The sequence below is a fragment of the Perna viridis genome, chromosome 2, assembly GCF_037379345.1.
Source record: "Perna viridis isolate PV_CMFRI_1.1 ecotype Kerala chromosome 2, ASM3737934v1, whole genome shotgun sequence".
Lineage (NCBI taxonomy): Eukaryota > Metazoa > Mollusca > Bivalvia > Mytilida > Mytilidae > Perna > Perna viridis.
In genome coordinates, this window is record NC_142446.1 from 60,113,257 (window position 1) to 60,137,404 (window position 24,148).

Consider the following 24,148-nt stretch of genomic DNA (forward strand, 5'->3'; position numbering starts at 1 on the left):
GTTTATTTAGCTTGCAATTTGGTTACATGAATATTTATGAGGTCTTCCTTGACTCAGTGCCTCAGTACTTTGACTAATGTTATTTCTTTCAAAAATCTCCTCTGACACTATTTGACCGATTGGAATGAGACTTGGTATGAAAGTTCTATGGGGTATCTTGCATAGAACTGATGGGGGAATCTTGATTAGTCGAAAAACATTGCCACCGTTACTAAAAATAGAACATAAGGGGGTCAGACAGTAGTTTTTCGCATATATCTCCAAAACTGTGAGGTTAAGCCAATTCTGACATGGGGAAAAAGCCAATATCTTGAAAACTGTAATAGATAAAAAGAAACTTTCTATGCTGAAATGATCCTGATGATAAATCCTACATAAGTCTTCTTGAGTCAAAATTGTTGGACAACTCCTTGTTGAATTTATTGCCCTTGTAAGTAATGAGGCCTGGGTCTCACAGGTTAACATTCTCACTCCCTTGAACCTATTTCAATAATGAGGGCACTCAGGTTAACATTCTAACACCCTTGAACCAATATCAATTAGGCCTGGGTTATTCAGATTAATATTCTCACACCCTTGAACCTATTTCAGTCATAAGGCCTGGGTTATTCTGGTTAACATTCTCACACCCTTGAACCTATTTCAATAATAAGGCCAGGGTTACTCAGTTTAACATTCTCACACCCTTGAACCTAATTTAAGGCCTGGGGTTATTCAGGTTCAACTTCATTATCAAACTGACTTACTGTACATCATAGATACCTATTACTCAAATGCCATCTTGTCTTGTAGGAATGGAGCAGTATTTTATCCCGATTTACAAGATGATATTGAAAAAGCTAAAACAGTAGATGATTTATTGAATGTAGCTAGAGTAAGTATTTAATGCAAATTGGTTTTAGAAAGTTGTAAAGAAGGATCAAGCTTAAATGTTGTGTGTTTTAAGGAGGTTGACCTAAGGTAAGGGACATATCATATTCAACTTCATGAAAGCCTATCAAGCTTTCATTTGAAACAGAATGAAAATCAGATCAAGTTACTTTGATGCTTACATGATATTAATGTAAAATGCTAGGATAGGCCTGCAGCAGTGCTACGCAACTAAAAAAGCACTCAGAACCCTGGCAGGGGGTTGGGGCCACCACCCAAGGAACAACTGAATTGGTAGCCCCAGATGGTTGGATTGGATACCCCTGGCATTCTACATGCCTCATTTTTTGCAGATTTAAAGGAAGCTACTGTAGTTCTCAATTGGAGTAGGAGCTTCAGCGTCGCTACAGGAAGCTAAATTGCAGAATCTTACTCACCTACCTTTTTTTTTTTTTTCAGTGACAGTTGACTAAATTATCTTTGTGTCCCGTCCCATTATTTATACCCCTCACTTGCAAACATGGCTTGCAAGTAGGGGGTATATACTGACAGTGGTGTCCATCCATACATTCTTCCTTCCTTCCCTTACACAGGGTGACCCATCTCTTATCCCTTATTCCTCCTAAACCGCTGAAAGGAATAGAATGAAATGTTCATAAAATCTAATCTTTGTTATATATTCTGATTGTTCACCTCCGATATTAGATCTTGATCCAAACCAGTTTGGGGGTTTCACATAGCAAAACATGGACTTTGTCATTTAAGATTATGGGGACATGGGGGACCCATCCCATATTCATTACTTCATTAGTTTGTCCTCTTACATCTCTGAATGGAATTAAATGAAACTTTCACACAATCTTTATTACATGTATCTATTGTGCATCTCCTATTCAAGGCTTGATCCAAATTAGTGTAAAGTCAAAAAGTGCATGTTATCAAATAGTGAGTGTGGGTATCAAGTTAGTGAACATCGCTTACAGTTTTTCTGGTTTCATTTCATCATTTCATGTTCATTTTAACATCCATTTCATTTTAATCGCCCAGACATAACTGTAATTGTACTGCTTGGATATTAAATGCTAATCAATCAGTCAGTCAATCAATCTTAATAGAGTAACAAATCTTTATCACTTCCTACCTAAATGACCTCAAAAGCATGTCATATGAGAATTATAATACATGTGTCGTCCATTGTTGTTTTAGACCAAGTAATACTAGACCAATTATGAATAAGAACTGAACTTAATATAAATGTTCCTTAGGATAGATATTCTGCGTAGAACTGGTGTGGGATTTTTGATCCTTCAAAAAATATGGCAGCTGTTACTAAAAATAGAACATAGGGGTCAGACTGATTTTTTTCGCATATTATACCTGTCAACTTTTGAAAATCCCAATTTCGGTTTTTACGTGAGACAACATTTGAACCGACATTTTCGGGACATAATTTGCAAACTACATGGGTTTTACTGTACTAATGTATGAATGAGACAACCGCTATAGTATTAAAAGGCTTTTTTCAGTTGAACAACATGTGCATGCACTAATATAGATTGAAGTTTGTAAGCCCGTTTTTGTTGTGGATTCCTCCAAACCTAATTGAAATTCTGAAGTTTTAATTCAAAAAAATAAATGAGAAAACTTTTATTTATAATCAAATGTATTTCTATTATTTTAAAATACATTGAGTATATCTTTCCTTCATTCCATAATTGATTTGACAGTCAGTTTTCAGTTTTGAACTTCAAGGGGTTTAGTTTATACAGTTTTCTGGACTTAACAAGCCATTTTTAGCTGGCCTGGTTAAAGGTTATGAGAACTATTGCCATCACTTGGTGTCCTTGTTTGAAAATTTGAAAATTCTGTCTGCTGTCGTTGTTAACAATTTTTCAAAACTCTTCTCCTTTAACACAACTTGAACAATTGGAACCAAATTGCGTATGAATTTTCCTTTGAGTATCCTGCATAGAGGTGATGTGGGGATTTATGATCTGTCAAAAAAGATAGTGAACATTACTAAAAATAGAACATAGGGGTCAGACAGTAGATTTCTGCATATATCTCCAAAAGCATTAGGTTTAGTCAAATTCTGACAATGGGTTAAAGTGTTCAGCATGATGAGATCTATCTATGGAGAAATATATGGTTTAATCTGTTAAGCCATGTTGGGAATTATTGCCGTTTTTCAACTTTTTTGCTGTTGTTATATGCCCGTATTATGGTATACTGTTGTACATCCATCCATCCATTGTCAACTCTTCGGACAATAACTCAAAAACACTTTCACCAACTTTTATGAAACTATGGTGAATTATTCATATTTATTTACCTAAGCTCCCTTTTGATTTTTATCAATTTCAGTGTTTTTGTTTCTATGTTATGAATTTTTATACTAAAAAACGGAGGATTTTTATGTTTTCAGACAATAACTCAAAAACACTTTCACCTACTTTTGTGAATTGTTCATATCTATTGACGTAAGCTCCCTTTCGATTTTTATGAATTTCAAATTTTTTGTTTCTGTGTTATGAATTTTTATACTTAAAAAAAGGGGGACTTTCAAGTTTTTGCACAATAACTCAAAAACTCTTTCACTAACATATATAAAAAATTGGTGTATTGTTCAAATCTATTGAAGTAAGCTCTCTTCTGATTTGTATAAATATCAAATTTTACATTTCCGTGTTGTGTAGTTTTACTCTTTAAAAAGAAGGCGGAAATGGCCAAGGAAATTTATTCATTGAAAAATTGTTGAAAATGGAACCATTTGTTATGATGATCAACTAATAAATATAAAAGGTACTTGGTAACCTTGTCAGAAAAGTGTGTTTTGAACAAGATAGAAATGTATGGGTGAAAAATCAAGACAACAAACTTAAACTTGAGGTAGCCTTGATAGTGCCAATTTTGTTGTGCATTTTTTTATTTACTTTTTTTTTTGGGGGGGGAGAGGGAGGAGGGTATTTGACAGGGCTCACAGTATTTCTAGTTGATCATATAAATTCATTAAAAGCATAAATACAAGTTAAAAAGGCGTATCATTTGCTTAAAGTGCAGCTCTTTATTATTAATGTTATTTCTTTCAAAAATCTTCTCCTTTGAAATAACTGGACCAATCAGAATAAAAATTTTTATGAATGTTCCTTATGGTGTTCTTCATAGAATTGTTGAGGGGATTTTTTATCCATCCAAAAACATGGCTGCTGTTACTAAAAATAGCACATAGGGGTCAGACAAAAGTTTTTCACATGTATCTCCAAAACACAGGTAAGAGTATTCAGCATGATGAGATCTACCTATGGTCCAATTTTTGTTTTAATGTTTTGCCATGTTAGAGTCATTGCCCTTTTTTGACTTTTTTCTCATATTTTTAATGTTATTTCTTTCAAAAAATCTTTCCCTCTGACACTACTTGACCAATCAGAATGAAACTTTGTATGAATGTTCCTCAGTGTGCTCTGCATAAAACTAATGTTGGGATTTTTGATCTGTGAAAAAAAAACATTACCATTAGTAAAAATAGAACATAGGGGTCAGCCCCTTTTAGAGTTATTGCCCTTGAAAGGTGAAAAATGATGTTTTTACAGTTTTCAGTCAATGTCTTGAAAATTATGATAGATAGAAAGATACTTCTTGTTGGTGAAATGCTCCTTATGATAAGGCCTATAAAATACGATGTTTTAGTAGTTTCCAATCAATATCCTTAAAACTATGATGAATAAAGAGTGACTTTCAATAGATGAAATGATCCTTATGACAAGTACTACCAAAGTCCTTTTTGAGTCAAATTGGCAGACAACTCTTTATTAGAGTTATTGCCCTGGAAAGGCAAAAATTTAAGGAGGTGAGCAATTCAGGCTTCTGGGAGTCTCTTGTTGGTCTATGTAATTAAATGATGCTTTATTGTAATTGGGAAGATGAAAACTTCGGCAACTCATTCTTTTCACTAAAGCATACCATGTGGTTTAGTATATGAGGAAGTGTAACATATATTCAAGAATTTTGCTACTAAATTTCCTAATTCATCACTATTTAAAAGGAATAGTATTTCTTTTAACTTTTGCAAACAAACTTTTTGAGAATTATACTGCACTGTTGAAATTACAGGAAATGTGAAAAAAGGGAGGTAACTCATTTTGTATAAACAATGGTAATTTTATAATTAGTTGACATATGCGGTTCTACAAATTTTAGACCGGTTAAATTGAAGGTATTTGTCGAAATTAGTTGTGTAGTGATCCTAAGATAATGGTTTGCTCTTCATAAAATAGTGGTAGATCCAATTTGGATTCATTTTCTGATTATTTACCTGTCATAAAACTTACCCTTACCTGTTTAGTCCACAATTAACACTTTTTGTCAGATTTATGACTCTTTTTATTAAAGAGATTTGATTGCAACACTAATTTAAGTTTTTTTAAGGTAATTTTGACAACATTGGGTTTTAGGACAAATTCAACCTGAAAAATCATATTAGCAGGGCAAATGGTCAGATCATGAAAACGTGATTAAATCATGTATGTGAGCAGTTATGCATAAATCTTCAAAATTTGGACAACAAATAAAAGTGTTCAGAATGATTAGATCTATCTATGGTCAAATTTTCGTGTCAATTTGTAAGCCATTGTTGGAGTTACTGCCCCCTTTTTTTTTTTATGTTTCTGGGTATTTTTAACGTTGTTACTTTACAAAATCTTCTACTCTTAAACTTCTTGCTTAATTTAAGCCAAACTTGGTATGAATATTTCTTAAGTGTATTCTGCCCAAAACTGATGTGGGAATTTTTGATCTGATGAAAAACATGGCCACTGTTACTTAAAATAGAGTATAGGGGTCATACAGAAGTTTTAGGCATATATCTCCATAACTATTAGGTTTAGCTAAATTCTGACATGAGGATCGAAGTGTTTAGCGTGGTGAGATCTATCTCTAGTCAAATTTTCCTTTTAATCTGTCATGTTGGAGTAATTGCCCTTTTTTGACAATTTTTCCCTGTTTTTAATGTATTTCTTTCAACTGCCGAAATTATTCTTTTTATAAGGCCTTCAAAAGTCTGCATTGGATCAAAGTTGTTATTGCTCTAGAAAGGTGAAAAATGACTTTTTTTTTTTACAGTTTTGAGCCAATATCTTGAATACTGTGATAGATAGAAAGAAACCTTTCATTGCTGAAATGATCCTTATGATAAAGCCTACAAAGTGTGTGGGGATCAAAGATGAGGGAGAACTCCTGGTTAGAGTAATTGCCCTTGAAGGCAAAAAATGATGTTGTAGCAGTTTCTATAATAGATAGAAACTTTCAATTGATGAAATGATCCTTGTGATAAGTCCCTACTAAGTCTTTTGTTTCAGAATTGTTGGACAACTCCTTGTTAGAGTTATTGCCCTTGAAAGGCAAAAATTTAACCTGGAGAGCGATTCTGGATCCTGCGAGCCTCTTGTTAATATAAAAATAGGAGATGTGGTTTGATTGCCAATGAGAAAGTCATCAACTAAAAACCAAGCAAAGAACAGTTAAACTTCTTCAGCTTGAGAGGCACATAAAGTATGTCAGGGGGTGGGGGGCTTTAAACATGTTTGTGACTGTTCAATCCTCACGTAACCTGGGACAGTGGTGGGAAAATACGACAATAAAACAAAATTTAAAATTCTGTTGAAATCAGATTTAACTCTTGAGATACAAACACCTTAACAAATAGGACAAAAGACAACATGCTGTACCCACCTCAAAAGTCAAAAAGTATGTGCTGTGTCTGTAAGCCAGTTCAAAATTCAAGAGTAACTGATAAGCACCTAGTTTACTTAGAGAAAGTATCAATAAAAACATATCCAACAGAACTTAGTGAAAACATACCATAAAATGTCAAAAAAAATATTTTTGTGCCAATGCCAAGATAAAAAGTATTGTCCTTATAAGTTTTAAAGTTAATTGCTTAGGGTAAATTTCAGCATTGTATTTGAAAAAGTCAGGGTTATTCAACACAAAAATATTTTCAGTGTAGCATTAAGAATTATGAAATGTGTCTTTTGAATCAGATTTGGAAGGATCTTTATAGTAATAAATTTGGCCAGAAACTGAGATAAGAAACAATGCAGGAATAGATCTGGAACTAAAGTAGCACAATTTGTGCCCATTGGAATTGCTACAACCTGGCAATAAATTTCATTGCTGAAACGGATATAAATTAAGCCTTCTTTACATAGCAAAAATGTTAGCTTAGTCTTTTGAAAACATTTTTTACTGTTTATTCAGAAGCGACATATTAATCAACATGGATTTATGGTATCAACACAGGTCCCTAGTAGTAGAAAAGATGGCAGTAAAAACAGACTTGATGGAGCAATGCTCATATTAACAGATAATATGTAAGCTCATTTTTATGTCAATTTTGTGGTTGTGAAATGGGATCATAATCATATTCATTTATAGACAACTGATGTTTGGACTATAACTTGAATAAATTTGAACCTTAATGTGTGTATGCTTAAGGCTCTTTATTGTTCCTATCAAAAAGTATTTGAGAATAATCAAAATCCACAAACAAAATTTTGTGAAGTGTAAAGGAATGGCTCTTTCCATCTGTTTGTATGTCCACAAGTTCAACTTCTTATAGACTCCAGTGCTGAAGGAATTTAGATGAAATTAGATGGCTCAAATTTGTTTAAGAACAAGATTTATTTTAATTGAATTTTTAATTCCTAATGACTTTGTACTAGATTTTCATTGTAGTTTTGTAAGCTGGCATGGACATGTTTTAGGTTCATTCTAAAAACATGTTTTTTTAATGTTATTAGCTTTTCTACTGTAGGTGGTTTGAGAGTTATGAAGGGGATACAAAAGTGTTCAGCCAGACAGATGAATAAAGTACTTAATTCATTAATTCACATCATTAAATCTTTTTCTTGATTTTTTTGGGGTGAAAAATTTACTATATGTAAATTTTGATTTACAGTACAACTAAAATGATGTTTGCTATTCATGTGGTGCATACCACATCTCGGAACACTGCTTACCATGCTGAACTAGATGCTGTATTTAATCAACTGCAGGAAGAAATAAAAAGAACTGGAATCACTAAGTTGACAGTAAGGTTTTTTTTTAATTATCACCATTCCTCTTTTACCTAAAATTCACAGTAGTTGGTACATGTAATTCAATAAAGTATTGAACAATCTTCTTAAGGAAAATTTCGCACCCACATTTTCTTAAACATACCTTCACAAAACACAAAAAAATACTTGTTATGTCTAACAACAGGTTTTAAAGTTCTTTTACCACTTAAATTGGTAAGAATCTTGTTAAACATCACAATCAGAATTTAAAAGCAAATTTGAATGTTCGGGGTTTCATCTCTACTGTCATATCAAGCTGTGCCCTGTGAAGCATTTTAGTATGCAGTTATGATAGGTTATCATACAGTTTAGTGTACAATGTACATAATTGTATGAGACCTTATTGTAGTGGAAACCACTTTTGGTTTAACTCTGATGCTCAGTACAGTTTGGACCTGTACACAATTTTCTGTATTGTACACTGAAATGTACTGCAATTATTTTTGAATCATTTAATATTGATATGCTGTTTTGTATGACCCTTTTTTCTAGTGTCCAATAAGATTTAGGTGGTTATCTATTATGGGTAACTATTTAGGAATATTTATGAAATTACTCAACAAGGTTCCATACCACTGAGGTCATATTTGGATTTGTTTAAGAACCAAATTTATTTTAATTGAATTTTTAATTCCTTGTGACTTTGTATTAGTTTTTCATTGTAGTTTTGTAAGCTATTTCCATCACTTGGCGTACGTCCTCATCCTGAACAATTTTTCAAAACTCTACTCCTCTGACAATACTTTGATAATTGGAACAAAACTTAGTATGAATGTTCCTTTGGGTATCCTGCATTATATTGGTGTGGGGATTTTTGATCTGTCAAAAAACATGGCTGCTGTTACTAAAAATAGAACATAGGGGTCAGACAGTAATTTTTTTAAATATTTCTCCAAAACAGTTAGGTTTAGCCAAACTCTTTCAATTGCTAAAATGATCCTTATTATAAGGCCTTCAAAGTTGTCGGGCGGCTCCCTGTAAGAGTTAATGCCCTTGAAAGATGAAAAATGACGTTTTTGGGTTTTTTTATACAGTTTTCAGCTAATATCTTGTAAACTTTAATAGATAGAAAGAAACTTTTATTGCTGAAATGATCCTTATGATAAGTCCTACCAATGTCTCTTTTGAGTCAAAATTGTTGGACAATTCTTTGTTTAATTTATTGCCCTTGAAAGACAAACTTTAACCAGGTGAGTGATTCAGGTGAACCTCTTGTTGATGAAACGATCCTTATTACAAGACCAACGAAAGTACAAATCCTTGTAAGAGTTATTGCCCTTGTAAGGTGAAACATAATGTTTTTTTTTCAGTTTTTATCCAAAATCTTGAAAACTCAGGTACATAGAATGTAACTTTCAATTGCGGGAATCAAATTTGTCGGATAACTCTTTGTTAAAGTTATTGGCCTTGAAAGGCAAAAAAAAAATGATGTTTTTTGCAGTTTTCAGCCAATATCTTGAAAACTATAATAGATAGGTTGAAACTTTTAATTGATGAAATGATCCTTATGATAAGTCCTACCAAAGCCGTTATTGTGCCAAAATTGTCAGACAGCTCCTCGTTAGAGTTATTGCCCTTGAAAGACAAAAAAGTAACCTGGTGAGTGATTCAGGTTCCTTTGCTTAAGAATAAGCAGCCTAATTTCCAGAAAATTGTATTAGTAAATGTATAAGGTTCTATTTGAAGTTGTACAATATACTACAAAAGGATTTGATTGATTGTGGGTATGGTGGCCCTAAATCAAGTTTTTAGGCACAGACCATAGTCAATGGGAAAGAGTATCGAATGGAAACGATTAAAAATAAACACAAAATTCATTAAAATTAAGATATAAGAAGCTGCATATACTATCTTTTGGTCATGACTAAGGCTTGTTTATTAGTATTTCCCAGTCACAATGGAAGTATTATACACAGGGTGTCAATATTTCAAACAGTTCTTGCCTCCTAATCAACAGTCCCAAAAATGTGTACAAAATAGTTCTGTTGTTGATTCATCAAGGTCCCCCTTGCCTTCCATGCTTTACAAAAATGTAAGTACAATTATTGCACCTGTACACAGGTCAGTGGATCAGCCTCCATGATACTGTATAGTGGGAGATTGTCACTATAATTACAAAGATTTGGAAATCATGAAAATAAAACATCGCCAAATTTTAGTTTTTCATATAATTTCAGACAGGAAAAAAAGACTGGGAACATTTCCTAACTCAATTCATAGAGTAAATTGCCAAATGTGGCATCCTCAAAAATTATTCGCTATATGGTTTATACATGTACTGGCTATCTTAGAAGATGTATTAATTTTATGGGCAAATCTATCCATTTTCAGTGTACCAAAATGATGACTAAGCACTTCAATATGTGGTAATGGGGTGTTACTTCCGGTTTTCATTTATGTATATTAATTAGATCATTTTAGAAACACAAATACATGTAAATGGGTTAAAAACATGCATTTTCCTGTTATCCACGCAATAACTTGAGTACCAGGCTAAATATGTATGGATGTTTTTCATGGTACTTCAAAGTTCAGGTTTATTTTAAGGGGTTTTGGCCATTACCATGTAGGAATTTGGGGAAAAGGAGTCAGAATCATGCATTTTCTTAAACCATTTGTAATTTGCTAACTTCTTAGGTGTTTTTTTGATATTTTAAGTTTCTTAGACCACTTTCATTCTATCCATGAACTTATGCTGTGTTAAACATTTAGGTAGTACTATGCAGTTAGGTCAATTCTGCAAATTTTGTTGAAATAAAGCTGTTTTGAGGCAATCCACACAGAAATTTTAAAGGATTTTTTTTCATAAAAAGTACACATTTTTCTAATCCTTGGTGTGTGGAGGCTCAAGTTAATTTTAAGTAATTTAGTGATTATTGTCATAAAATACAGTAGCCATGGTAACATACTGAAAAAAATATTTAGTGCAAATCAGGGGTGTCTTTCCAACACTTAACAACCAAATACTATGTTTTATAAAATATCTGGCACTTAGGCTCCAACACAAGATGAAAACATGCATGCAGGTGCTGAAAAAAGGGTAAAAATAATAACACCCTTTTTTATTCATTTTCTCACAAATTTTATTTCTAAAGTTCATGCGAAGTATGGTATTTTGAAAATCAGCCAGCTAATGCTAAGGAGAGAATCTAATAGGGCAGGGGACTGAAATGTTCCGGATACCATTCTTCATTTGAATTACACCTGTTTACCATTACGTATATTACATCTGTCTATGTGTAAACATTTAAACAATATGTCTGGCATATTTCAACTTTAAATTTTAAGTTTTGCAAAGTTTGACCAGGTCAAACTGGTGTGCAAAACAGTGAGAAATTCAGGCTCCTGGGAGCCTCTTGTTTTAAGTTAGTTTAAGTTAATCACAAATCTTATATCACTGTAATTTGAAAATTATTTTTTAGTTTTTTGTGTTTTTGCAATGTAAAGTTTGCTGTTTTCATATTTTGTGCTATGGAACTTTGAAGTACAATTTCATAGACATCCATGCATTTTAACTCAAGTCAGGATTCATAAATGTAAATTTTAACTATTAAGATTACAAATCTTTTACATTTTATGCATTAAAAATATTGTAATAATTTCCAAATGTCGAAAGGACTAAATGGAAGGACTTCTACCAATGGTCTTCTTGAAGTTTATGCTGTTTTAACAAAAAGCTACCAGAAGGTCTCTGCAAATACCCAGAATTTTTTTCATAGTGACAGTTTTAATAACAGTAACTTACAGCTAGTATGTAGATTGTTTCTTTCATTCAATGGATATTACCTAGCCACATGGAATGGCTAGGTATTATTTGAAATTGTGTTGTCTGTCTGTCCTCTTACTTTTTCCAGTTGATTACTTCAAAAGATATTAAAAGAACTTTTTCAAACTTTGTATAGCTATTGATTGTCATTGTATACAGATCACATTTAAATTTCAGTTTTATTGATGTATTTACAACAAGGGAATGGTCATTTTCAGTTATTTTTATCCCCACTGCTCCATTGGATCAAATTGACTAAGGGAAGATAATGTAAGCATAGAAGAGTCTGGAAAATTCCATGTTAGAACTTGAACTTGTACAGCTGTGATATCTATGGCATCATCACCTGCACAAAGTCAAGTGCCCTAGACCACTCGGACAGCTAGGCTATATAAAAATATAGCTTTTGCTGACCGGGTCATTCCTAATCATAGGATAACACGATCGTTCCCTCAGCGGTACACAAATGCATTACTCCTGATAGAATAAATCTGGGGTTGTAACTTTATATACATACATATAATTTTTTTCATTACTTTCAGGATGTTGATTCAGTTGTAAACATTATACTGACTTTAGTCTACTATTTCTACAATTTGATGCCTTTAACAAGAGGTTCCAGGTATGTATTTTTTTTTACAAGATACAGGTCAATATTTTAAGTATTTGTTATTATACACTGCAAAGTGTTGGGGTATATATGAATTACTGTTTCCATTTGTCTGTCCACATTTTTTGTTAGCACATCTTCTTAAATACTGGATGGATTTTGATGGAATTTTATAGAGAAGATTAAGGCATCTTGTATAAATCTGTATGGACACTGATAAAGGAAGGCAACTTTTTTGTGTGACGCATGCAGAGGGAAATATCCAACATAAAGAATGTTCTTGCTGAAATTTATTAAAAGGGTATGCCATCATGATTATGTTGATATGCATACAGGAAGAGACTAGTAATTACTATGATATATATTGAATAGGAACGTTGCACATAGTTAAAGTTCAAACATATTTTATTTGTAGAATAACATACATAAGGGATTAGACACAAGTACATCTAACTTACGAGGTCTTTTCCTATTAATTAAATATACAATAATCTTGTGAGCTTGTGCAAACAGAAATATACATTTTTGAAAAGGATAATTAAGGAATTAGTCATATAAAACAGAAGAAGAAAAGGGAGAAAAATGTGTTCAAAAGGTAAAATATATGGAAACAAAAAATAAACAAAATGAGACTTGTGTGCTTTTGTGTCATGGGGTGTCTGTTCAGTGGAAGTAATAGAAACTTAAGCATTAAAGAATCTCTGAGTTTTTTATATAGAACAGACTTTAATAATTGATATCTTGTTTTGTTCATCGGATAGATCCTTGTGTCATATGTAGATGAAGGAAGATTTATACTGTCTGAAGCCTCCAAACTGACACTTTTCAGCATAATAACTGTATTGGTAGGAGACATCTTATGAACTTTCAGGCTCTTTTGCTTGAAGAGATATCTCATCCCTGACAATATTAATATAATTGATTTACTAATTTTAGAGTTATTGCCCTTTTTTTTGCTGATTTTACCTTTTTTGCAGATTTGCCTATTATTTAGACAATGAAAGCAGATTGATGATTAATGTAATTGATAATATGTTTAGTATTTCAATATCTAGTTTTGGTACAAATTTCAGAAAAATCTGTTGACCCTTATTGGAGTTATGGCCCTTGAAAGTGTAGTTTTGGAAGTTGTTAGCTCACCTGGACATAGGCCATGTGAGCTATTGCCATTTCTTGGTGTCCGTCTTTGCTGTCAGATTTGTTAGTAATTTTTCTAAACTCTTTTCCTCAGAAACTAGTGAACCAATAAGAACCAAACTTGGTATAAATGTTCCTTGGGATATTCTACATAGAACTGATGTGGGGATTTTGATGTGATGATAAACATGCCTGCTGTTACTTAGAATATAACTATAGTGTAGGGGTCAGACAGAAGTTTTTCACATTTAACTCCAAAATAGTTATGTTTAGCCAAATTCTTTCAATTGCTGAAAAGATCCTTATGATTCTTATAATATGGCCTACACAAGTCTGGGTTGGATCAAAGCTTTCAGAAGACACCTTGTTACAGTTATTGCCCTTGGAAGGCAGAAAAAAATTGTGGTATCCATAGTAATCATCTGTCATCGTCATTGTTAATAATTTTTCAAACTTCTTCTCGTTTGAAACTACAGGTAGAAAAATATGGCCACTGTTTCTAAAAATAGAACATAGGGGTCAAACAACAGTTTTTCTAAATATCTCAAAAACTAATTGGTTTAAGCAAATTGTGGTAGCTGTATAAGAGTTAAGCATGTTGAGAGCTACTTGTGTACTGATTTTCTGTGATAATTTGTCAACTAATGTGTGAGTTATTACCCTATTTTCAACATTTTTGGCTATTTTTGACCTTATCATTTCAAAACTCTTCTTCTCTGAGACTACTATTCAGAATCAGATGAAACTTGGTAAAATTGTTCCTTAGGATATTCTGTACAAACTGACATTTAACATTTTTGAAACTTCAAAAAACATTGTTGCTGTTACTAAAAATAGAACATATGGGTCAGAATACAGTTTTTTTTGCAATTTACTCATAAACAATTGAATTAAGCAAAATTCTGATGGGTAATGTTTTTCACCTTCAAAAGATGGACTTGTGCCAAAAATTTCAAACTTTTTTGCCTGATGAAGGAGTTATGGCCCCTGAAACAGATTGTTTTTGGTTGTTTTGCACATGTGCAACTTCGAAAATCTTCATCTCTGAAACCATGTGACAAAATTTAGTGAAAGGTGGTGTAATTGTCTTTTAGGGTTATCATTTAAAATTTCATCAGTCAAAAAACATTGCAGTCGTTACTAAAACTAGAACATAGGGGGTCAAAATGCTTTTTATGCTATTTTTTCCTCAACTATAGGAAAAAAAAAAGAAGATGAAAGCTACTCTTAAGATAAATATGATATTATGAGTTGAATGGCTGTATTGAATTTTTTTTTTAAAAAATGGCTGCAATTTCACAACCATTTTTATCATTTCCTTGGATTCCAATAATTTTTGGTTGCAACAGGAAACATGGCATTGTAAGTTGAATGGTGATGAGGAAACTTTGTTCTGGACAGCCAATTTCCCGCTAATTTTTAGCTTACCTGGCCAAAGGCTATGTGAGCTATTGCCATTACTTGGCGCCGTGGTCTTCGTCATCCGTCCTCTGTCATCTGTTGTGAACAGTTTTTCAAAACTCTCCTGCTCTGACACTGCTTGACCAATTTGACCAATTAGAAAGAAACTTAGTATGACAGTTCTTTGGGGTATCCTGTATAGAATTGAAGTGGGGATTTTTGATCTGTGAAAAAACATGGCTGTTGTTATTAAAAATAGACATAGGGGTCAGACAGTGGTTTTTACGAAATATATATCCAGTATTGTTAGGTTAAACTTACTCTGACATGGATTAAAAATGTTCAGCAAGATGAGATCTATCTGTGGTCAAATTTTCTTTTTAATCCGTGAAGCCATGTTGGAGTTATTGCCCTTTTTCAATGTTTTTTTGCTATTTTTAATGTTACTTCTTTCAAAAACTTCACCTCTGATACTACTTGATCAATTGGAACTTGATAAGAATGTTACAAGGGGTATCTTATGTAGAACTGATGCGGCGATTTTTTATCTGTCGAAAAAAAATATATGGCCACTGTTACTAAAAATAGAACACATATCTCCAAATCCATTAGGTTCAGCCAAATTTTTTCATATCTGAAATGATCCTTATTATTAGGACTACAAAAGTCTGAAGGGATAAAAGTTGTCAGACAACTCCTTGTAAGAGTTATTGTCTTTGAAAGGGGAAAAATGTTTTTTTAAGTTTTTTCTGCCAATATCTTGAAAACTACAATAGATAAAAAGAAACTTTAAATTGCTGAAATGATCCTCATGTTAAGTCATACCAAAGTCTTCTTCAGTCAAAGTTGTTGGACAACTTCTTGTTACATTTATTGCCTTTGAAAGGCATTATTCAATCAAGTGTGAGTGATTCAGGCTTCTGGGATCCTCTTATTTTAATGTTATTTCTATCGAAAATTTTCTCCTCTGACACTTCTTGAAACCAAACTTGGCCAATATCTTCAAAACTATTAAAAAATAGCATGACTCTTAGTTGACAAAAAAAAAATTGTCCCTAAATATACAGTGTTCAACAGGCTGCAAGGAGGGTGTATTAGTCCCATCAGGGGCTATATCTAGTGGATACCAATTCAAGTTACAGTACCTTAACTGATCCGTGCAACAAAAATTGCAATCGGTCATCGATCACCGATCAGTTTCAGTTCAGTCATCAATCCGTCAATTCGGTCCATTAAACTGGTGATCACATCACGTGACTACAGAGTGGTCATTGTATTTTACATTATTTGATATAACAAAACTGCGATCAGATCGGTCACCGGTCATCAGTCATCAATCCGTCAACAGTCATCGATCCGTCAAATCATTGTGCGGATCAGTTTAAGAACTGTGCAGATCAAATTTTAAGTTTGTTCTGCTTTGTTAATTTTTTGCTTAGTTATGGCTTTTGGACTTGAAAAGTTAATAAAAATTTTGGACTTGAAAAGTTAATAGAAAAAAAAAAAAAACACTTTTTTTTCATTAACAAATTATGCATGAAATTAGCAATCTATTATCATGTTATTTTCATGACCTGTAGATAACTACCACGAACATATGTGTGACATATAGAAATCACTACAGTATAATCAAAGGTATAAACATGTATAGACCTGTTGTGAGCAGTAAGGAAATACTTGCACGATTAGCAACAGAGCCAATTAGTAAATGAAGAAAAAATGTAATATGTTCAATATTACTAATAATACTTGAAAAACACTTTAGTGTGTTGACTGAAATGTGGATTTCTGTCCAAGAGACCCTCCCATTTTTCCGAAAAAGTTAGTTGAAATGAAAGAAAATCACTAATGCGGGACAGTGCATGCCCTCATTTTTCTTCTCACCTGGCCATCCGTCATCATTGTCATTGTTAATAATTTTTCAAAACTCTTCTCTAATGACACTTCTCGACCAATTGGAACCAAACTTGGTATGAAGGTTCCTTGTGGTATCCTGCATAGAGCTGTTGTAGAGATTTTTGATCTGTTAAAAAACATGGCCTCTGTTACTAAAAATATAACATACTGGTCAGACAGTGGGTTTTTTTGTATATTTTTCCAAAACTGGTAGGTTTAGCCAAATTATGACATAGGTGAAAGTGTTCAGCATGATGAGATCTATCTGTGGTCAAATTTTTGTTTTAATCTGTTAAGCCATCTTGGAGTAATTGCCCTTTTTCAAAGTTTTTTTTCTTTCCAAAAATGTTGTCAAAATTTTTGGACAACATCTTGTTAAATTTAAAGGCATAATTTAAGGTGAGCGATTCTGGCTCCTGGAAGCCTCTTGTTTAATTCCTGTATTTGCCTCTAGCCTTCTTTTATATTGAGTGACCTAAATTCTTTTCAACTACTCATCTGCTATACTTGTAGGTTTAAAAGTTTTGAAGATTGCCTGTCTGTAGACTTGTTAGAATTTGTTCAGCCTTTTTATAACTTTAAATTCCTAACCTTACTTTATATATTCTGTATATTTTCTTTCAGATTGTTAAAATTAACCTTTCGTTTGCAATTGCACATTACATGAAACAGCATCAAAAAATTGTATTTCTTAGTAGAACTGAAATTATTAAACCCAGATACTTTAATAGAAGACATCACTTTTCAGTGTGGTTGCCTACTCAGTGGCACTAGGATTGTTAATGTCTGTTGGCAGACAAATTACTGGTAAAATACCAAATGGGAAGGTAAGGGTTATGCATAATCGATGTTCATAGTTTGCATGGTTCAGTTCATTTAGGTAAGTTTACTAATTGTTTGATTTTTTCTGTTGATAAAGGGGAAGGGGCGTTAAATACTCTGATTGGTCTAAAATTCAACTGAAAATTAATCATCTTGTGTTAAAAGTGTTCATTGTGAATTAAGAGGCTTAATAAATGATGACTGAGAATACATAAGGACATCGCAAAATTATTTCATTAAAAGTTTGCCAAAAGTGAGATATTCCATTAATTTGGTACTTTTTGGTCACTTTCTTGTCACATTTCTGGCAGAAAAATGGTGTCTGCACCCAAGAAACAACTTCATATATAGTGAATACATACATTATTACATACATGTAGTTTATCATATGTGAAAATACAAAGTTGTTTCTCATGTGTGGACATAGTTTTCTGGATTAGGTATACAGAGCTCTGCAAAATATGTCCAAACAAAAAACAAAATTTAGAATTCTCAGCAGTTTTTGTTGAATTATGTATAAGTTTGGCATCATTGTGATGTCTTTACCACTCATTTATCATACATTTATATATTTCACTTTGTTATTTGTCATTACAGCTGAGTTGATATTTTAATCCTCTACCGGCTTTAGCCAAAGGGGACTTTATATTTGCACTCCATCCATCTGTCTGTCAGTCCAGAAAAAAATGAAGTTTTTGCACCTTTTTTCTAAATGCTTGCAGATATTGAGCTGATTTGTGGTATGTGAGTCAACCTTGATGAGTTACAGATCAAGTTTACATTTTTTTCCGCTTTGCTCAGTTTTATGCGCTATACCATTTTGTCATTTATACTTGATGATCCAAGGTAGTATTTGGGTTAGTGATATAAACAACCGGTATGGGATCATGTTTTGTTTTGCATTACTCTCAGAATGCTTGTTTTACTATTTTCATAGCATAATGCCCCTACACCTTAGTGGCTGTCATGAATATCAGGAAGTATAAATTTGTGTGAATGAAATTGTTAGATAACACAAAAATGATACCAACATATGAAAATATTAACACAAATGATAGATAAGAGATTTGGTTTTTTGCCAACAATCTTTATCAACTTTTGAATTGTCACATCAAATTAGTCATCATGGTTATGGCTACATGGACTAACATTTAATATGAATATCCCTAATAATAGCAATTTTATACATGTTTGACACTATAAAATATCTCTTCTTCATGACCATAACTTTACTGATTTTACAGTTGTTAGAAATGGAAGCCATGTTGTCTGGGGCACCTGATGCTTTTATTCTGGTCACAAAACAATGGATGCAGAACAAGAAGTGAGTTTATCATGTGTTACATCACAGAGTAGGTATACAGAGCTCTGCAAAATATTTGTCAGGCATTGCATTGTCTTCATTGTCAAAGTTGTTATCCAGCCTCCACCTGAGAACAGCTTGAGTATAAGTGTATACAACAACTTGTCATGACAAAATTTGTGAGACATTTTATGGTTGAACCCTTATTAATAATATATTATTGGACTAAAATGTGTCTTAAAATACTGTAATACTTCTGAAAAATGTATACATGTACTTGCTTTTAAGATTGTTACATTTTGTTCTGTATATAGTAACTACAGCTTTATACCTGTACAATGATAAAATTGATAAACTCTGTTTTTGTTTTACAGATTAGCTGTGCCAGTGTCACAGTTACCCATTGTAACAGAGGTTTTTCCCACAGTCCGAAGTATTGTTGAAGTATTAAACATCAATACAGAATTGTGCTCATAACTGCACGATTGTTTTGTACCAAAACCTAAAGGTGTCTTTATATTAACTTGGCTGTGTTAGTGCAGTACTCAGGAGCAAGTTACATCTGCAACACAGTTCATATTTAATACCTGGTATAAGTGTTTGTTTTCAACTCAAATCAATTTGCATACATTGTATATAGTACAACCAGTCAATGATCTTGTAAATTTTGCAATGGTGGCTGTACATCATTACACAAGCAAGTTGTGTATGACACACTGTCTTCCTTATTTAATTGGTTTACATTTTTGAAATAACTGAAACATTTTTTAACATAATTATTTATGCATTTATTATTTTATTTCCTTTTCATACTTTTGAACTGCTTTGTTTTGATTTTGGGTTATGAAATATCACTTTAGAAATGAAAAATTAATAGGATAATCAATTGGAAAGAATGAATAACTAAAATATGCTGAAGAATGCCATGATTTAAAGAGGCTGTCTATATAAAAAAATTCTTTCATTGTAACATTTGATCATAATAAACCATGGCAAGAATATTGGTCTAGGTAAACTGATTAATTCTTATGGCTTCTAATGTTGTTCAGTAACTTAACATGCAGCTGATTCTGAAAATTTTTTTTTTGTCTGAATGTCTTGTAAAACCATGATGGAAGATTTCTATTTTGTTTGGGCTACTTTTTCACAATCTTATACAGTTGTGCCCTAATAAGTAGACATGGTATATTTGTAACAACTGAGAACAAAATTTAATTAGTAGTTATATATTTTTTTAATGAATATAATGCCCTCGTGAACACTTACTGTACATGTACTTTGAAAAGTGGTTAAAACAATTTAGATAGTGATTTTTTTTTTTAAATTAGTTGAATTATTTTTTCCTTTCCCTTCTAAAACTTGCTTTCAACAAATTCCTTTCTACTTTGCTTGCATTGTTGGAAGCTGATAAATAATATATAATATAATCGAAGTTACATATACCTATTGATTTTGAGGTGAAAAGTCAATGTCACCATTAATTATGATTTTAAGTAGGTTATGATGAGTCAAGGCCTTGATCCTTGTGATGAATTTTAAGAAGAAGACTATGTTATCATGCAAGTCATGAATATCAAAAGTAATCTGTTAAATGTTTATGAAAATTAAATTGAAAAAAAAAAAATTTTTTTTTTTCACTAATTCAACTATTTTGAAAAAATCACAATTCATAATTAGGGAATTTGAATTTCCGGCACCTATGGGTGCCACCATTATCGGTTTAGCTGTGACGTCACGAAGTCAGTTTGTAAAGTGAAAGTAAATAGGTAATTTATTACGATGTCCGAAGTAAGCCCAAAGCTGAGACTTTTCCCATATAATTTCAATCCAAAATATACAGTTGAAGAGATTGAGGCACAACATATAAGTAAAAGTCAGGAAACATTGACGAACCGTGATATTTGTAGATAGAGGTTACAGACCACCAATTCAACCAATGAGCATTTGGAACGTATGCAAAAATAGTCCTACGCAGAAATTACCCCTGTTCCTCATAGTGCTGTGAAAAAAGTTCTCATCTTATTTAAAAAAATTAAACAGTTTCTGAAAGGAAAAACATTTCTGTACATTTTATAGGTGCATTTTGCTTCTTGTGATGTGAAGCCTAATCTCCATAATGATTTTTAAATATACCCCTATCTTGTGAAAACACTGGGATTTCCCATGCTATTTATAGACCCTTCACTTCCGGTGACCAGTACTGCACTGCAAGTCTGCTAACCCCACATGCCATTCTGAGGATTGTGAGCGGACACATGTAGAATCATGCTGATATATAGTCCTCTGCAGGTTAAAGTTAAGGTAAAGTCCAAAGAAGCCATTGAATATTGTGAAATTAGCATAGAAGCCTATGGAAAGTGGAATCATTGGTTTTTAGCCTAGAATACTTAGTATTTCTGAGGAAAATCTAATAGGAGAGTTCTTCCTGATGTTATTACTTACCTGTGATGTGGTTTTGGTTGGCAAAAAACCCATTGAGTGGCATGGGGCATCAGCTTTCAATCATCTTAACCTTTTTATTTTTGTAAGATAATTGAAAATTATTTTGAGTCCCTGAACTGCAAATAAAACCTTTTTCTTCATATAATTTTTAAATTAAATATTCAGTAAATAGACTAAATTAGCATATAAATTTAATAATATTTTTTTCTGGAAATAGAGGTTTATATATAAATATCTTTACAAATTTATTTTTTAAAGTAAAAGAGTTATAAATTAACTTACAAGACATGAATTATTTTAGCTGAATGAAACATTTTACAGAACCAAAATTGGATATAAATAACAAAGTTATGTAGTTTTGAAAATTAGGATTCTAATCATGAAGTTGTCAATTGTATAATTGTTTATTTGCTAACCCATTTGCAATTGACACTTAATGATGTACAAATTAGTGAATATGACATCACTAATGAGATTGGCAAACTCTCTTTTGGCTACTTCCGAAGAGTGTTCATGTTGCTGGTTAAGGAACTGTTTGAATATTTTTTCTTTTATCATTTGTGCAGTCATAAGCTTGACAAGACTGCATGTTTTGGTGATTAGAAAAACAGGACCGTAAAAATATTTACGGAATATTTAAATATGCACAACTTGTGTATCAGTACCAAACCGACTTATTGACATCACCAGCTAATTCGGAGCCATCGGTAAAAATCAATCGTCTTGCATATGATCAACTCTATTCCTTCGAATAGAAGAGTTTTGCAAGATAGCTTTTCACATATATCTCAAAGATTTTGGATTTTGCATAGCCTTGTGCGTTTTACAAAAGTGAATTTTGGGTTATTTATATTTGGTAACATGTATGATTTTTCATAAGGGTCTAACTTAATGTAAAGGTTGTCTTTCCAAGTTCAACTGCTATGTTGAATAGTTTCATTATTAAGTAGCAGTCTTTATAAAAATCAGACAGGAGGTGATTAATGAATATAAAAATCCACCAAGTTAATTTTCAATTTAATTCAGAAACATACAGTTACAAGAAGTCTTAGTTTGTCGTTAGTCATTTTGTTGTTGCAGTTCGGAGATAAAAATTACATAGACTGTGTAGAATTTGACACCCGTAAGAGTTCTAAAAAATACAGGTCTTTATACAGAAAGACTATATTTATGTAAAAAATGTAGCATATGAGGACTGAAAACACTATGTTAATTTAAAACCTCTACTTTTGGCATTGTCTGAATTTTATATGGATTGGTACTTAATTGCAATTGAAATAATATGGAAAACTAGTCGGTAAAACCATGCACAATGCTACATAAACGGTATTTATTCCACTCATATATTACCAAGTTTTGTGCTTGAAATATCAACATTTTTAAGAGTTCTTGTTTGTATTTTTTTTGTATGAAGTTTAACACTCAAATTTTCTCTGTTCGCGTGGTTTTGTAATTAATATTTCTTGTGATAATACACTTATTTAATAAAAAAGACATCTACCTCATGTTCATGTTTTATTTTCCAGTCCATAAACAACGGCAAGATGTAACTTTCTTATAATAGTACGAGGCGTGATTCTCCTATTGCCTGAACCATAGAAGCAAGTAGTTTATGGTGCCGTCCATAAATATTTCTTTTAAGCTGTTTTGTTACATTTCATTGTTTTGACATACTATATCATTCCTTGCCGAAGGGATGTGATTACCTGGTAATTTTTTGGGAAGGGGGTGGCAGTGCCATTTCAATATTGAAATATATGTAATTAGGACCTTCTATACCCTTATGAATATTTTTTTTGTAATTTTTGTTTGTACATTACTTACATTGTCCTGTCTTGTATACATTATATTGTCTTGAATGTATGTTGAGGAGAGTCACTATATTTATAGTGGTCTTTGGGCCGTTGGTAATCCTCGTTAAATAAATAAAGCATTAAATTAAATACCCTGATAAAGGCCTTATTGACTGAAAATTAGTAAATACGTGCATTTACTGTAACAGTTATATCAAGTAAATGCTTATATTAACTAACATTGTTAGTAAATTAAAGGCATAATTGTTATATTTTTTCTGTCTTTGAAGAAATAACCTCAATCTCGTGGTGACACTAAGTAACCTGCGTAGCAAGTGTACACCACGGGCATTTAGGTTATTTCAAATAGACCGAAAAACTAAATTATTCCTAATAATTAAATTTAAGTATCAAAATTCAACCAGTAAATCATTAAAAAAGTTTGATGAGTCACATTCATTACAGAATTTGGTAGACGATTTTTTTTTATCCAATCAGAACTATTAAGTTCGTCCGTTACAAGTACAGAGGACAAAATGCCTAACGTACCCTACCGGTGCACCTGGTCCATGCTCCCAGTTTTTAGTGGAATCCGAGTTGATTTTAGTTACTTCATGTTCTTTGTTGTGTATGTCTGTTTTCCATGTCTGGTCTTTGTCCCTGGATTACATTCTTTTGATTACCGCTATAACCTTGTTCCCTTGATTATTCTTGCACATGCGTGACACATGTTTTTCACATATATTGGAAAGTCCGAGACGTTTCTTGCCACATGATATATGTGAAAAACGTGATACGTATGGACCACGCATGTAATCATGCATTTCGCATGCGTTTATCGTGTGTGAAAGAATACACATTTGTCACATGCGTAATTGTTTCGTGTAAAAACCTTTGGTGCATGAACTTTGTATTTTCAAAATGTCCTGCTTGTCACACTATCAGGATGGTTGACCAAGTATCATGGTTTTCAAGTGCAGTATAGATCTTTTG

The 24,148-nt window shown here is 32.5% G+C and overlaps 1 protein-coding gene across 2 annotated transcripts in view; it reads left to right on the forward strand.

Moving 5' to 3' along the window:
- Positions 1-20,062, forward strand: part of LOC148626296 (tetratricopeptide repeat protein 13-like) — a 98,770-nt gene extending 78,708 nt beyond the window's left edge. For both annotated transcript variants that reach the window (XM_088570181.1, XM_088570182.1), the window contains 7 exons: positions 793-874; positions 7,126-7,238; positions 7,826-7,958; positions 12,294-12,373; positions 17,544-17,622; positions 18,862-18,941; positions 19,295-20,062. In XM_088570181.1, coding sequence (XP_088426307.1) covers positions 793-874; positions 7,126-7,238; positions 7,826-7,958; positions 12,294-12,373; positions 17,544-17,622; positions 18,862-18,941; positions 19,295-19,397 — 670 coding nt within the window. In that variant the 3' untranslated portion in view covers positions 19,398-20,062. The remainder of the gene's footprint in view (positions 1-792; positions 875-7,125; positions 7,239-7,825; positions 7,959-12,293; positions 12,374-17,543; positions 17,623-18,861; positions 18,942-19,294) is intronic.
- The last annotated feature ends 4,086 nt before the right edge of the window (positions 20,063-24,148 follow it).